Source organism: Cyphomyrmex costatus, unplaced genomic scaffold, assembly GCF_001594065.2.
Source record: "Cyphomyrmex costatus isolate MS0001 unplaced genomic scaffold, Ccosl1.0 scaffold474, whole genome shotgun sequence".
Classification (NCBI taxonomy): Eukaryota; Metazoa; Arthropoda; class Insecta; order Hymenoptera; family Formicidae; genus Cyphomyrmex; species Cyphomyrmex costatus.
Window position 1 is genome coordinate 180,679 of NW_017279009.1, and position 13,983 is coordinate 194,661.

Consider the following 13,983-nt stretch of genomic DNA (forward strand, 5'->3'; position numbering starts at 1 on the left):
ATTAAATTATTCAATACGACAGGAATAATATCGTTAATGGATGAAGAGTGTTTGCGACCTGGAGAACCGACGGATATGAGCTTCCTGGAGAAATTGAACGTAAATCTAAACAACCACCCTCACTATATTAGCCATCAGAAAGCTGACTTACAAACACAAAAAACTATGGGACGAGACGTAAGAGAATTATAATTTACTATACAACGTTAAACTAAATCATGAATAGTATATCTTGAAATACTGTAGAAAGAATAAAATTATTTATTTGATTATTTCAGTTATTTGTTTTTGTTAAATTAATTTAATTTATTCAATTATGTACACTTCAACAAAAAATAGGGAACATTTTCAAATACGCTAAAAATTGAGGATATAAGAATTAATAAGCTTGATATTTCAGGAATTTAGATTAGTACATTACGCTGGTGATGTTACGTACAATGTACGCGGATTTCTCGAAAAAAATAATGATTTACTATTTCGAGATTTACGTGAAGTTATGTCGCATACAACGAATTCCATTACAAAGGTAAGGATTTAATTTTTTCATAAGAAAGAAAATAAAAAAGAATCTAATTGTAAACTTTAAAGAGTAATATTTTTAATGTGGTTCTCAAATTTCAAAAATTAAACTTCACGAAAGTGTTTTCTTTTAAATTCTTTTGTATATACTTTTTCTGAAAATATTTTCTTTGGTTTTAGTTTTGAATATTTTTAATAATCTTTACAATTTCTTGTTGCTTACAGACTGTATTTGATGTAAAAGATTTAACCAGTAAGAAACGCCCAGAGACCGCCATAACGCAATTTAAAAATAGTTTAAATAATTTGGTTGAGATCCTTATGGGTAAAGAACCGTCCTATATTCGTTGCATCAAACCTAACGATTTTAAGATACCCAGTAAGTAGACCAGATGTAAGATAAAATTGAAATAAAGCAATATAACGTTTAATGTCATACATTTTCATATTCAAATAATTCAATTCAATAAATACATATATATAAATACATAAATTATTTAATTTTTTTGTTCATCTAGTTTATCTGTTAATAGAAGGAAAAGGAAAAGAGACATAAAAAGATTTAAAAAAATTGTTTGAGACAAAATTCATTGAAATTTTGCTTTCAGACCAATTCAACAAAAAGATTGTGCTACATCAAGTGAAATATTTGGGTCTGATGGAGAATTTGCGAGTTAGACGTGCCGGTTTTGCATATCGAAGACCGTATGAACAATTCTTGCAACGTTACAAGTGCCTCTGTTCGGAAACTTGGCCGAATTACTATGGCCTGGCAAAGGAAGGTGTGCAGACGCTTGTGTGTCATCTCGGATACGAGCGCGACGAGTATAGAATGGGAAAGTAAGACCGCGTGATTTAAACATGCTATATATAATTCATACATTTTGCAAATTCAGTACAATCAAATTTCAGAAATAATAATTGATGAATTGTTAAAAATAATTATATATTTGTTAAATTTTTTTAATTCGTTGCTATTACAGCACAAAGTTGTTCATTCGTTTTCCTAAAACATTATTCGATACGGAGGATGCGTTCCAAATGAAGAAACACGAAATAGCCGCTATTATCCAAAGCAAATGGAAAGCTATATTAATGAGGAGGAAATATTTAGAGATGCGAGAAGCAGCGATCGTTTTCCAGAAAAACATTCGTAGGTGGCTCGCGAAACGTAAAGCCGAAAAACGACAACAGGCGGTTACCACCATTCGCAGGTGTTTTTCTTTCTATATTTAAACATGTCTATGTATTTCATATTTAACGTTATTCTATATACATATACTATATATATTTTATATTTTATCGTAGATTTATTAAGTTATATATTTATATATATTTACTGTTCTAAATCGATACAGATTTATCGAAGGCTTTATCACACGAGATGGACCGCCTACGGAAATTAACAAGGCATTTATCGAATTAGCGAAATCGCAGTGGCTCATCAGACTTTCGAAGACATTACCACCGGGTGTCTTAAATAAATATTGGCCGCCATGCCCATATTCTTGCCAAAAGGTACAAAATAAGAATAAGAAATAGTTTTTAGCTATATATATCTATATAAAAATTTTTTATCTATCTAAAAGTTCTCAACAAAATAGGAAATATACCTTTCTATGTAATTATACATATAATTAAATTAATATGTGATTATAATTAGTAATATTTATATGATACAGGCGTCAGAGTATTTGCATGTAATGCACAGGCGATGGAAAGCTCGTTGTTATCGAATGGCATTAAATAAGGAAGATAAAGAAAACTTTGAGTTAAAGATTCTCGCGGAGTCTCTATTCAAGAATAAGAAAAAGTCTTATGCAAAAAGTGTAGGTCCGAAATTTATAACCGATCGTCTTGGAGAGGAGTACAAAGCACTGCGACAGAGCTTTATTAACAACATTTTAACTTCTGGAGAAAACATAAAGGTAAAAATAAATCACTAAAAAAATATTACAACAATCGTTTCTCTTTCCGTATTATGTATATTTACAATGATAAAATAGAAATATAAATTAAAATTCATACTTTTAGTACGCCACTCCCGTCATTAAATACGATCGACATGGGTATAAGCCACGCGAGAGAGTGCTTATTTTAACAGAGAATGCCGTATACATTCTCGACACACTTAAAACCTTCAAGCTCAAGCATCGTCTACCTTACAAGGCTATCGAGGAGTTGGTTGTGACTAGGGAATCAGATAATTTACTCATCGTTAGGATACCACCTGAATTGAAAAAGGATAAGGTTTTTATAACTCAAATTCCAAATTTTTATATTTTTATTATAACTCTAAATAAAGCGAATTATTTTAAGTTAATAGTAATATGATATAAATATATAAATATTTCAATTAATCATTTAATAAGAAAATTAATTTAATATTTAGCAACTATGACTGAAATAGGCTAAATTAAACATAAAGAGTATAATTTAATTAAGAGAGTTAGTAATTAGGGAATTATTACAATTAATAAACAGATAATAAATATAACAGATATTTCCACGCACTACTGTTTTATAGGGTGACTTGATCTTAGAAGTTCCGCATTTAATAGAAGCATTGACGAAAGCGATTGATATTACTAACAATCCGAATATTCTCAAGATCGTCAATACCGAATCGTAAGTACTCTTCAGATTTTTATGTACTTTTATTTTATTTATTTCTTTACATTTAGTAATATATGTATAATGCAATTTGTTTCTCCTTTTATAATTTTACTAATATTTGCAATATCATGTTCTAGTGTGTCCCATAAACTAGTCAGTGGTAAGGAAGGAGTCATCGAAGTTAGGACTGGTGCTACTCCCGCAATTAGTAAAAATAGACAGAGCGGGCATTTATTAGTAGTAAAGATTCACAATAATTCTAATATTTTCGAATAATTGTCTTTCCCTCGCACTTGTTTTAAACTATTAAATTTCAGGTTGCTTCCCCGTAAAATTATGCCAAAAAAGAGAATTTTACGAAACTGAAAGAATCGGTGCTATGATGCCTGAAGCAGCCTTAACACAATGTGATCTAGAAAATATACAACAGAACATCGAGAAGAGATAATATATGTGACACTTTAATACATTTTTAAATTACTCTGGCAATGTTGAACGAAAAGGTGATAAAATGACAATACATAGGTCTTTCATTCCAACGTACAGATTACGTCAAAATCTTGTTTCAAATATGAAAGACACAGAATGCCATAGGGCCTCCTGTATAATATTTCCTTGTAAATTAGGTAATATTACTAACAATATTTATTTTGATAGAAAAATAAAGATGAAATCGATCAGATAGGCGAATTCACTCGTCAATAATTTATAAACATTATTTAAATATAAATTAAGTTTCAGTTGTGTGAGTGCAATAAACAGAAAAAAATTTACATCTCACTTGATCCATATCCCTTTTCTAATAGATAATCTCAAACAGAACAACACTGCTTGATTAAGAAAAAAAAAATACATATATATACACAATACATTATTATTATATACAAATATTATAATAATAATTAACATATCATTGTTTTTTCGAATTAGAAGGTTTCTTTTTTGCGAGAGTTTTCTTTCCATCTAAAGCTTTCTCTCGTAACTCATCTTCCATTACAGTATTCACAGTTTTTGAGATCATCTTCTTCAATTTCTGTGTTTCTTGTAACTTCGCTTTCTTAGGTTGAACAGGGGCATCTTTGAGAAAATAACAATTCATATATTATTAATCTCAATATTAGAATATTGTTCCTTTACTTCAAAATGACACGACTCAAAAAATTAATCTTTTCATAAATGGAAAAAATTTAATAAAAAATTATTGATCATCTCTCAAATAAAAACATAAGTGCAATTTAGTAGACAAATTGTAAAATCAAATTAGTTTACTTTGGATGATTAATAGAATTGTTACTACTTATTCATGATAATAATTAAAAAATCATATTTGAGTCATGTTATTTTTGAAGTAAGGGGATGATATCATTATTATGTTCTATTCAGAAAAGCTTGTCATTATCACTTACTTCCACGTCTTTGGATAGCAGGGCCCTTTTTGCCTTTGCCTTTATTGGCTTTCGTCTTTACTGATGTCGGCAGTTTCGTCTTAACTTTAAGCTTTCCCTGTGCCATTTTGTATAGCTTATCACTTATATGTACAAGTTCAAATTTGTAGATTTAACAAGTATAATATGTTGTTCACACGCTGTAAAAACAAGAATATAAACACATTAAATAAGAGCAGAGAGAAAAAGCTTCTCTAATGTACTAAATTAAATAATTAACATATTAACATTACAATTATAACGTTATGCATAACAAAAGTATAATACCAATTTATAATGTAATTTGTTTATACACAAGTTTATATGAGACTAATCGTACATTTTTTCATAATAGAAGAAACTTACATGGGTTTTTAAAGTTTTTCTCAGGTAAAAGGAGTTTAAAACACCTTCAATCCTTCCTTTTAATTTACTAATTTCACTAATTGCGCGTTTATGCACATAGGTTATGTACATCACTTAAGGCTGTTTTACAATTTACATAAGAAGCTACCTGTAATCGTACATGTAAATACCCAATGAGTATACATCATCACTGATCATCACGTGCAAAAAAGCAAATCTTTCATTGGATATTGTTCATTGTAAGTTGACATATCGTCAACTAAAATCATCACAAAGCGGCGAAGAACAGCGGGAGGAAAGCATAAATTGGCACAAAATGGAAGGATTGCGGACACGAAAAATTTATAAAAGTTTAGACACAAAAATGTTAGACAAAAAAAACATGCGCGTAACGATATCATAAAAATATACAGGCACTTTATTCTTTCACTTGTCTTTACTATTGTATATGAAGTAAAAACAATCCTTTTAAAATTATAATGAAGAAAAATGTCTTTCTCTTTGTCCGTTAATACATATCGTTACTTATTTTGTCGATTAGTATCATTAATTGTTAATATTATCATTATTTCTCAACGCGCGGCGGAGTACAGAAAAATTCACAAAAATGAATACTAATTAAATGCAAAAGTATATATACTTTTCTATCGCTGTGTAATGGTATCTTTTAAGGTATTTTTAAGATACTTTTTTATGTCGACGTTAGTTTTTACCGTTAAAACAATAATTACGTGATTAAAATCACCGTTTAATATTTGTTCAATTTTCACCATTTTCGCCTATTTTAATAGCGTCTACAAAGAAACTGCACATAAAACGAGCGAGCAGTTACGTCGAACGTGGTATAGCGACAGCGGCGGCGGCGTCGGCACACTAGAGAGGTGGTGGAGGTGGGCCGTACAGCGGGCGACGGGGATCAGAACGTGACCTACGCAGGAGATGTCGACAAGATGACAGCGACCGTATGACGACGCTGGTTACGCCGTTGTCTGCCCGACACGACAGAGTCTCGAGGATACGTGGCTCCGCCCCAGGAAGCGGCAGCTACGGTGAGTGTGGCGGACGAAGAGAGAAAGAGAGAGGAAGATAGAGCGAGAAACTTGACGTTATCGTCGTTGTGTCGTCGTCGTCGTCGTCGTCGTCGGCGACGGTAGTGGTGGTGGTGGTGGTGCCGCGCCCCCGTGCGATGTACACGACGGCGCGGTGAGGAGTGGACGGTGGGATCCTGAGGAGGACTCGCCGACGAGGAGTGCCGTCGACCCCACGCGCGTCCGCGTCCGGAGGCATGAGCGTGTTTGGGGACTTCCAGCGTGTCTGGGTGCAGCGGTTCCCGGACAGCGCCTTGCCGGCCGCCTGGGAAGAGGATGTCAGAGCGAACCTGGTCAGACATAAGCAGAAGGTGAGTCCGAACACGATGATTCTCTCCTTGGGACCGTAGTGCGGAGACGTATTGCGTCGACGATTGATCGCTAATTTTTATTGACGAGTCTTGTGCAAGGACGGCAGGTGTGTTTTGACGAATAATTATGGAGTGAGAGAATAAGGATGCATGAAATAAGGGTGAAACCTGCCGTCGTGGCTGGCAATAGTGTCGCAATATATTCGCCGAGCGTTTATTAGTCACGTGTGAGCGATCTGTGCACGTCTGTATATGTGTGCGCAAAAGAGGTTTTATTTCGTTTAATTGACATCCTGGAGGGGTCCGGTGATTCATCACGTAGACCAGATTGACCGAGTTTTTATTTTACCGGTCTTTAATCAAGTTCCTGGAAGAATTAGAAATGAATTTTTTTAAGTAAAAATACAGGTGATTATTATATAGAGTCTGGGATTGAGGATGCAACCTTGCGTAACGACTGGGTTGTGACTGTAGCGAAGTTTTGCAATGTTTACCAAGTATTTATTAGTCAGAACAGAATTTATGTGTGTGTACATAATTCAAGTAGATAGTGAAGAATTCTATGAAAAAAACATTTCATACGCTGATATGAATTAAGGAAGAAGTATAACAAGGAGAATTTAATCTCTCCGCTTTAAAAACTTAGTCATGTATAATTCAATTAACACCGTGTTCACATGACTTGATGACTCATCGAATTAATTGTCTGAAACCTGTCAATGACAGAGCACTTGTTACATTATGAGTACCAATGTATTATCGTTTCTCTTAATATTTAAAATGAAATCGTAAACGAATAAGTGAAAGAAGAAAGAATAGTAAACATTGAGCTTCCTGTAGGCAACTGCCGCTTGTGAATCATTATGGAGTTATCTCTGTAGTGTTATCAAAACACCGAAAAGAAGTCGATTATTATTATTACATTAGATTATCCTAAAAGTTCATAGTATTACATATTACCGATTTTTGTTTAAATTAAAAAGACAGTGTGGATTAATTAAAAAAGTAGCAGGAAGTTATTATATAATTACATAACAATTTTTTTTAATATTACAGTGTTAAAAGTGTAATAAAATATTTTTTTATAAAAAATAATTTTAAAATATAAAATAAAGAAATTAAAAACACACGAGATTTATTTTCTATAAAATTATTGAAATCTTTCGAATATATCAAAGTGATATTTTTTCTGTATAGGTGACAGCTTTGAGAGAAGAGCTCGAAAAAGAAGAGTTTTATGTAGAATATTTAGAGAGATTGCTGGCTGACGTCGAGCGACACAAACAGCTGGCTAACAATACCAGCGCGAATACGAATACGTCTGAGATTAAACAGGAAGCGGCGACGGAAACGCAGTCTCAACAGGATTCTCAAGTATCGGAGAATAGTTTGGCAGACTCTCCGAATTCGCCGAATTCTCAGAACGTCGGACCATCCGCTCCTACCTTGACGGAACGGGAAGACATCAGCAAATTTCAAGACAAGTGCGTGTCCGAACTAAGCTCGACTCTTAGCACAGCTGGCAAGCGACCCAAGAGCGAAATACCAAGGAGTCCCGATAAAGTGCCTGAACTTAGAAGAAACAGTGATCCAGATGTGCCAAGTAATTATGTTACAGTGATTGAAGTCACCGGAAGTTCGAAGAAAGATAAAAATGAGGAATCTCTCAAGGAGGAGGACGAGAAAGGTATCTTCTCTTATATAATATATAAATCGTTTTTATTGACCTCTTTTGAGTTATAGTTACATAATCTATATGGTATATAATAAAAAATAATAAAAAGGAAGAAATTTCAAAAATAAATTTTAATCTTATTATCTTATTCAATTTGAAGTTAATAATTCGATTTGTTTTTAAAGTTTTATATAAATCAATTGTCATAAATTTTATTATATTAATTTTACGTACATTATAAAATATTTTATGATACATATAAAATAAAAAAGATAATGATTATTACTTGTTCGCTAAATAGACTTAGAAAAGGCTATCAATGAAGATGGCGAAGATGGCGATGCAGAGGCATCGGAAGAAGAGCCTTATTACGATTCAGTAGCCTTGGACCAAACTGGGGAATATGTTTACATTGACGCGCGCGTTCCCACTGTCAACAGTAACAATGGCAATAGCAAGGCGGCAACTCGAAGACCACCCTCGCTGCCAGATTCGCCGGGCAATCAGAGTAATTATGTCAACATCGATTATTTTATACAGTAAGTCGTTTGTTATCTCTTGTTTTATTTTGACTTATTAGACCCATTAGAGTACGAGCGTCAATCAAGCTTAATTATGTTTTTTTTTTGTTAATATTAATATTTACATTTATTATTATTACAGTTAATATTAACATTTATTGGTTGAATTTACGCGAGTACTCCCGGGTTAAGATGTAGAGTATATATAATTGTATACATTACTTTCAGACATAGAGCAGCGATGGACAGCGAAGATGAAGAGGGTGCTAGTCCGGCGCCTCCGATCTTGTTGCGAGCTCTCAGCACGGACAATGAAACCGGCAGCAGCGACGCCGAACCGCTAAGTTTGAGCGAGGGTAGCTTGGAATCACCGACCCCGACGACGCCGCGCAGACAAGAAAAGAGCAAGGAGCGCGAGGACGACAGGACGTCGATGGTCAAGTGTATCGTAAACTCGGTAGTGGAGAGCGAGGCTGTATATGTGGAATGCTTAACTGTGATGTTACAAGTATGTAACTTGACATTCTAAATTCTTGTTAAGAATTCATTCACAATATTTCTCTGCCTTTGCAGTATATGAAAGCTATTAGAGCAACTTTAACGACATCTCAACCGGTCATTTCGGAAGAGGAGTTTGGCACGATGTTCTACAAGATTCCGGAACTGCATGCTCTGCATCAGACGTTTCTGGATGGCCTTCGAAAGAAGACGGAAAAGTGGGACAGTAAGACTACTATAGGAGAACAATTTAAGGTATACATAATTAAAGTAAATAAGACGAGTAAAACTGTGGAAAATCATAACGTGTTACACTCATTGATTTCAGATTATGGCCAGTAATATAGGATTATATGGTGCGTTTTTACACAATTATGCTCGCGCGACCGATACTGTGCGACGATGCTCTGCTCATTCCACTCAATTTGGAGAGATTACTAGAGATATAAGACTCAGAGGTTTTCCAAAGGGTCCGGGTTTGTCTCTAGAAGATTTGTTACACAAACCAGTTGCTCGAGTACAAAAAAACGCTTTAGTTTTACATGTAAGTAACTCGTCATACACATGTCTACAGCATATATAACAATGTACATTGACAGACAAATAAAGTAGATCACTAAATTTTAGCAAATATTTTTAATATTTTTGAATAACGTATTGAGATGTTTAAAAAAGCATTTTACAGCTTAAAATCTCTACTTTTCAGATCGATATTTAAAACAACGGTCTTACTGATATTTCGTGAAATTATTACTATTTAAAAATATTAAAAATATTTAATAAAATTTAATGACATTTTTTTGCCTGTGAGTATATGTAGTAAACTGTATGATTTTTATGACCGATAAAATTGTGATAGATTACTACGAATTTCAGATCTGGAAATATATTTCATTACATTACAATCTCTTTATCTTATCTTGAATGTCGTAACGATAACTTTTTTGTTTAGGATCTTCTCAAACATACACCAGTCAACCATGCGGATCATGCACCTCTGTCAGAAGCTCTTGCTATGACCAGAAACTTTCTAGATGAGTTTAATATTATTCAGACGAAATCCATGTTTCCGGTACGATTCGTGTAAATTATCTTACACATTATATTTTATTTTACACAACATTATATAATTGTGATTTGTACTATATCCGATGTTTCTTTTTTTTACTTATACAGAGTCACGATAGAGCCCAACGAAGATTGGTAAAAAATTCATTTGTAGTCGAGCTTTCAGACGGTCACAGAAAATTAAGACACCTCTTTCTTTTTAATGATGTGATCGCCTGTGCGAAGTATAAAGCCTCTGGCAGAGATAAATTCACATTTGAATTAAAATGGTATGTGCCGGTAGCGGAAGCTGCTGTTACGGAAGACGGTATAGAGCCTCGCGAAGCTAGCCCTGCTAATGTGGTAGCTTTAAGGTAAGTATATACCGTGTTATCTATCATCAATGATGAAGAGCAGTACTTTATCAATTGCATTATAAAAAAAATACTCTATCAGATTAGTCATCAATGTTAATTTTAAAATGTACATTATAAAAAAAACAATCAGTTATCAAAATAGATAATCCTTAGTCACACTAAAATAAACGGTAATACACTGATAAGTACAATAATAAATTATATTAATAAAAAAATATCTAATTAAATTATAAATAATTTCAAAATTATATTGGAACAGGTCGCAAGCATGTACAGTACGCGATCAAATTTTATGGGAAGAACGAAACGATGAGAAACGAATCCGATTGGGCGGCAGAGGTTCGGAGAAAAATCGCAAAAAACTCGCTGAACTTGAGGCTCAGCTGGTGTTAGCCTCGCCAAACTTAGTTCTACGCGTGGCGCATAAAAGTCAGCAGAATCGAGTACAAAATTCTTACACTTTCTTCCTGTCTAGCGAATTTGAGCGTTCTCAATGGGTAGAGGCGGTGGAGGCATTACAACAGGTCATTTAATCTCTTATTAAGATTATACAACTAATTAATGATATAATTAAGGACACGATGTTTGCTATGTATTTGATTGAAAAACTTATATTACGGATATTTTATAGGGTGGACAACCTCCAGGGCAGCTGCCATTGTCAATGTACGAACTGCAAGCTTGGGTCACTGCCTGTCGAACGTATTTACAGACTGATATGGGTAGCTACCTTCTGAGATCAGGACGCGATGAGAGTTTATTGCTGGGTGATCTTCATTTAACACTGCTCGGTTTGACTCCGCCAGGCTTAGACAGAGTGGGTGATCTCTATATCATTGTGGAAGTTGACAGTTATGGACACTACTTCAAAAGAGCGCGAAGTCGCATCGCTAGAGGTCAAGCTCCGATTTGGGGTAAGAAATCTTCTATTTTATAAATTCTGATATTAATTTATATTTTATAATATCTATTTGACATCAATTTATATCTTATTAAACATAAGTAAAATTATGTGTGCTTAAAATTAACTTTTTTAATAGTATGATAATATATTAAACTTTTCTGCTTTAATTAAAATTCTCTCTTTTTGGCATACAGGCGAGACTTTTGTAGTAGAGTTGGAGGGAAGCCAGAACGTTAGGATTCTATTGTATGAAGAATGCGGTACACGCTCGGTATTGCGAGGCAAGTGCATTCAGCGGTTGAGTAGATCTTGGCTCCAATCTGATCAGGTGGAGAGGTCGCTAAACTTGGGACCTGCGACATTGGACGTGGCGTTACGTTTTGTTCCCAGCGAGGTCACTCTGAGGCGAGTGCCATCAGCCAAGCCACAGGGCTTATTTGGAGCCAAAATCCAACAAGTTTGCAAGTACGTGCGATTTCATTCAAATCAGAACAGTTTAAAAATTAAAATGTCGATTGACTTTTTTCTAATTGAATTTTTAGTTAGCAGAAATTGACTAAATATTCAAATAGTAAAAAATTCATAATTGAAATGAACAGAAAGTTTTTATTTCTTTTTAAGCGGACTTTCTCTGAATCTCTTGATTTATTTATGAAATATTTTAACACATTTTTTTACTAAACTTGTTAATAATTATTATACTTTCAATTTTACAGACGAGAGAAACGCGACGTACCTTTTATAATAACGGCATGCGTACGAGAAGTGGAAAGACGTGGTGTTGGCGAGGTAGGTCTGTATCGTGTTTCTGGCTCAGCGTCTGATGTTGCAAGGCTACGCAAGTCGTTCGAAAGCAATTCGTACGAAGCGGAGCAGCTACTTAAAGAGGTACGTTTGTATTTCTAGTATCTATAGTTAGGTATTCAGAATGGTCTTTTATTGTTGATATTTTTGTATGCCAATGTGTATATAGGTGGACGTGCACTCGGTAACGGGAGTATTAAAACTGTATCTGCGTGAAATGCCAGAGGCGCTGTTCACCGATGCTCTTTATCCGGCATTCCTGGAGGCCTTTCAAACGGGCGATTTATCACGGGGTGCCGCATTGCGACGCGTTTATGAGGGCTTACCTGCTGTCAACAAAGCGGTGATCGACTTTTTGTTGGCGCACTTGGCACGTGTGAACAAACACGAGACACAGAACAAAATGTCACTGCATAACCTGGCTACAGTGTTCGGGCCCACATTACTGCGTCCTGGCACCAGTAATTCACGCAGCGACGCTAAAAGCCGCGATCCTCTCGCTGCCGGCACCGTCGACGTGATGGCGCAAGCTGGCATTCTTTACTGCTTCTTGCAGTTACACTTGCAACAACAGAACAATCAATCTCTCTAGTCGACAAAGTCCTCTCATTCTGAACACGATTAACGTTACCGTTCGATTTTAAACGGAAACGCGACCACTTTCTTCCTGATGAAGCAAACGCCGAAAAGACGATGTATGATGGTGTCTGAAGAACAACCTGGTAATTTATCGGTATTGTTATACTTAATCTTACAATCAATTTATTGAATTAAAAAAATGTTTTTATTTTTATTGTATATATACATATAAATACTATTACATATTATGGCTCATGCTATGTATGTATAGTATTTATATATACGTAACGAACAATTATATTGTCAAATAAGGTTTATAATGTTCTACGTGAATGAAGTTAAAAATTTTCCATTTGTGTTAAAACTTTTTCTACTTGTATTAGAGATGCAATATATTTTCTTTAACGAATGTCAACGGAGTTACTGAATTTTTATTTTCATTTTTTTATTAATACAATTAATTAAATTAAAATAATCAATTTCCGTCCTTCAAACATCTGTCAAAGTCTTTTGTATTGTGCATTAGCACAATAATCTATTCGCATTGTTGGTCTCTTTTATAGACATTAGCATGACGTATTTTTTTTCGTGATCCTGAGATAAAGCCTGGAAACGTATTAAAGCGATAGAGTGGCTTTGATGAAACCCTCCACACGAGGATGAAACTCCTATACTCCATACGCGTGCAAAGTAATGTAGCCGAGCTGCTCTTATAGAACGTATATAAAGCGTAATATTAATAATAATATATATATATATATATATACATATATCTTTTTACTTTTGAGGTTTATAATATATTTTCTACTTCATATTGTCTGAGCGTGACAAGGTCGTTCGCGCGCAATCAAATTGATGATCTTTCCTGAGATGAGATTTTCGAGATGAAGACGAGCGTGTAATGGTGCAGAAATTTCAGGTGAGAAATTGGCCAAAGAAGGGATTAGATAAGTCAAAGCAAATTGATAAAAATGTTATATTACATTTGTATATTAAAGATATCCTCCGAAAATTTGTAAAAAAAAACGGAAGAAATTCGTTAATGAGTGAGAGTTTTTTAAAGAAGAGTAAAAATAATAAATTTTGTATAAAGTTCGACATTGAAGTTTTTTAAAGCCTGAAATTTGTGTACTGGATATGCAATTTGGTGCATTTGTGCTCTAGAAAATAAGTACTTTTTCACGTGACGTGTGTTCCTAACAGAGAATCTAAATTTTTTTATATGAACCCTTTTGTATATCCGTTGCAGGA

The 13,983-nt window shown here is 34.2% G+C and overlaps 3 protein-coding genes across 4 annotated transcripts in view; 2 read left to right on the forward strand and 1 right to left on the reverse strand.

Moving 5' to 3' along the window:
• The window catches only part of Myo61F (unconventional myosin 61F), a 35,310-nt gene extending 31,390 nt beyond the window's left edge, over nucleotides 1-3,920 (forward strand). The window contains exons 11-21 of one of the 2 annotated variants that reach the window (XM_018545125.1): nucleotides 23-177; nucleotides 401-529; nucleotides 748-901; nucleotides 1,131-1,362; nucleotides 1,506-1,736; nucleotides 1,881-2,040; nucleotides 2,205-2,450; nucleotides 2,557-2,772; nucleotides 3,050-3,150; nucleotides 3,276-3,378; nucleotides 3,456-3,920. In XM_018545125.1, the coding sequence (XP_018400627.1) occupies nucleotides 23-177; nucleotides 401-529; nucleotides 748-901; nucleotides 1,131-1,362; nucleotides 1,506-1,736; nucleotides 1,881-2,040; nucleotides 2,205-2,450; nucleotides 2,557-2,772; nucleotides 3,050-3,150; nucleotides 3,276-3,378; nucleotides 3,456-3,470 (1,742 nt within the window). In that variant the 3' untranslated portion in view covers nucleotides 3,471-3,920. Of the gene's footprint in view, nucleotides 1-22; nucleotides 178-400; nucleotides 530-747; nucleotides 902-1,130; nucleotides 1,363-1,505; nucleotides 1,737-1,880; nucleotides 2,041-2,204; nucleotides 2,451-2,556; nucleotides 2,773-3,049; nucleotides 3,151-3,275 lie in introns of both variants that reach the window. The other variant, XM_018545124.1, reaches the window with a different exon arrangement.
• A 109-nt stretch (nucleotides 3,921-4,029) lies between these two features.
• On the reverse strand, nucleotides 4,030-5,100 carry LOC108778058 (uncharacterized). Its single transcript, XM_018545127.1, has 3 exons — nucleotides 4,929-5,100; nucleotides 4,545-4,723; nucleotides 4,030-4,215 (listed from the first exon to the last, which is right to left on the reverse strand). Exons 2-3 carry the CDS (start codon nucleotides 4,648-4,650, stop codon nucleotides 4,049-4,051), a joined length of 273 nt encoding a protein of 90 aa, XP_018400629.1. The 5' UTR covers nucleotides 4,651-4,723; nucleotides 4,929-5,100; the 3' UTR covers nucleotides 4,030-4,048.
• A 1,004-nt stretch (nucleotides 5,101-6,104) lies between these two features.
• On the forward strand, nucleotides 6,105-12,870 carry RhoGAP1A (Rho GTPase activating protein at 1A). The gene is made up of 13 exons (XM_018544920.1): nucleotides 6,105-6,327; nucleotides 7,525-8,014; nucleotides 8,304-8,541; nucleotides 8,752-9,031; nucleotides 9,097-9,276; nucleotides 9,350-9,565; nucleotides 9,974-10,093; nucleotides 10,198-10,442; nucleotides 10,705-10,969; nucleotides 11,077-11,359; nucleotides 11,544-11,814; nucleotides 12,066-12,237; nucleotides 12,323-12,870. The coding sequence occupies exons 1-13, from the start codon at nucleotides 6,214-6,216 to the stop codon at nucleotides 12,743-12,745; spliced, it is 3,297 nt and encodes a 1,098-aa protein (XP_018400422.1). The 5' UTR covers nucleotides 6,105-6,213; the 3' UTR covers nucleotides 12,746-12,870.
• The last annotated feature ends 1,113 nt before the right edge of the window (nucleotides 12,871-13,983 follow it).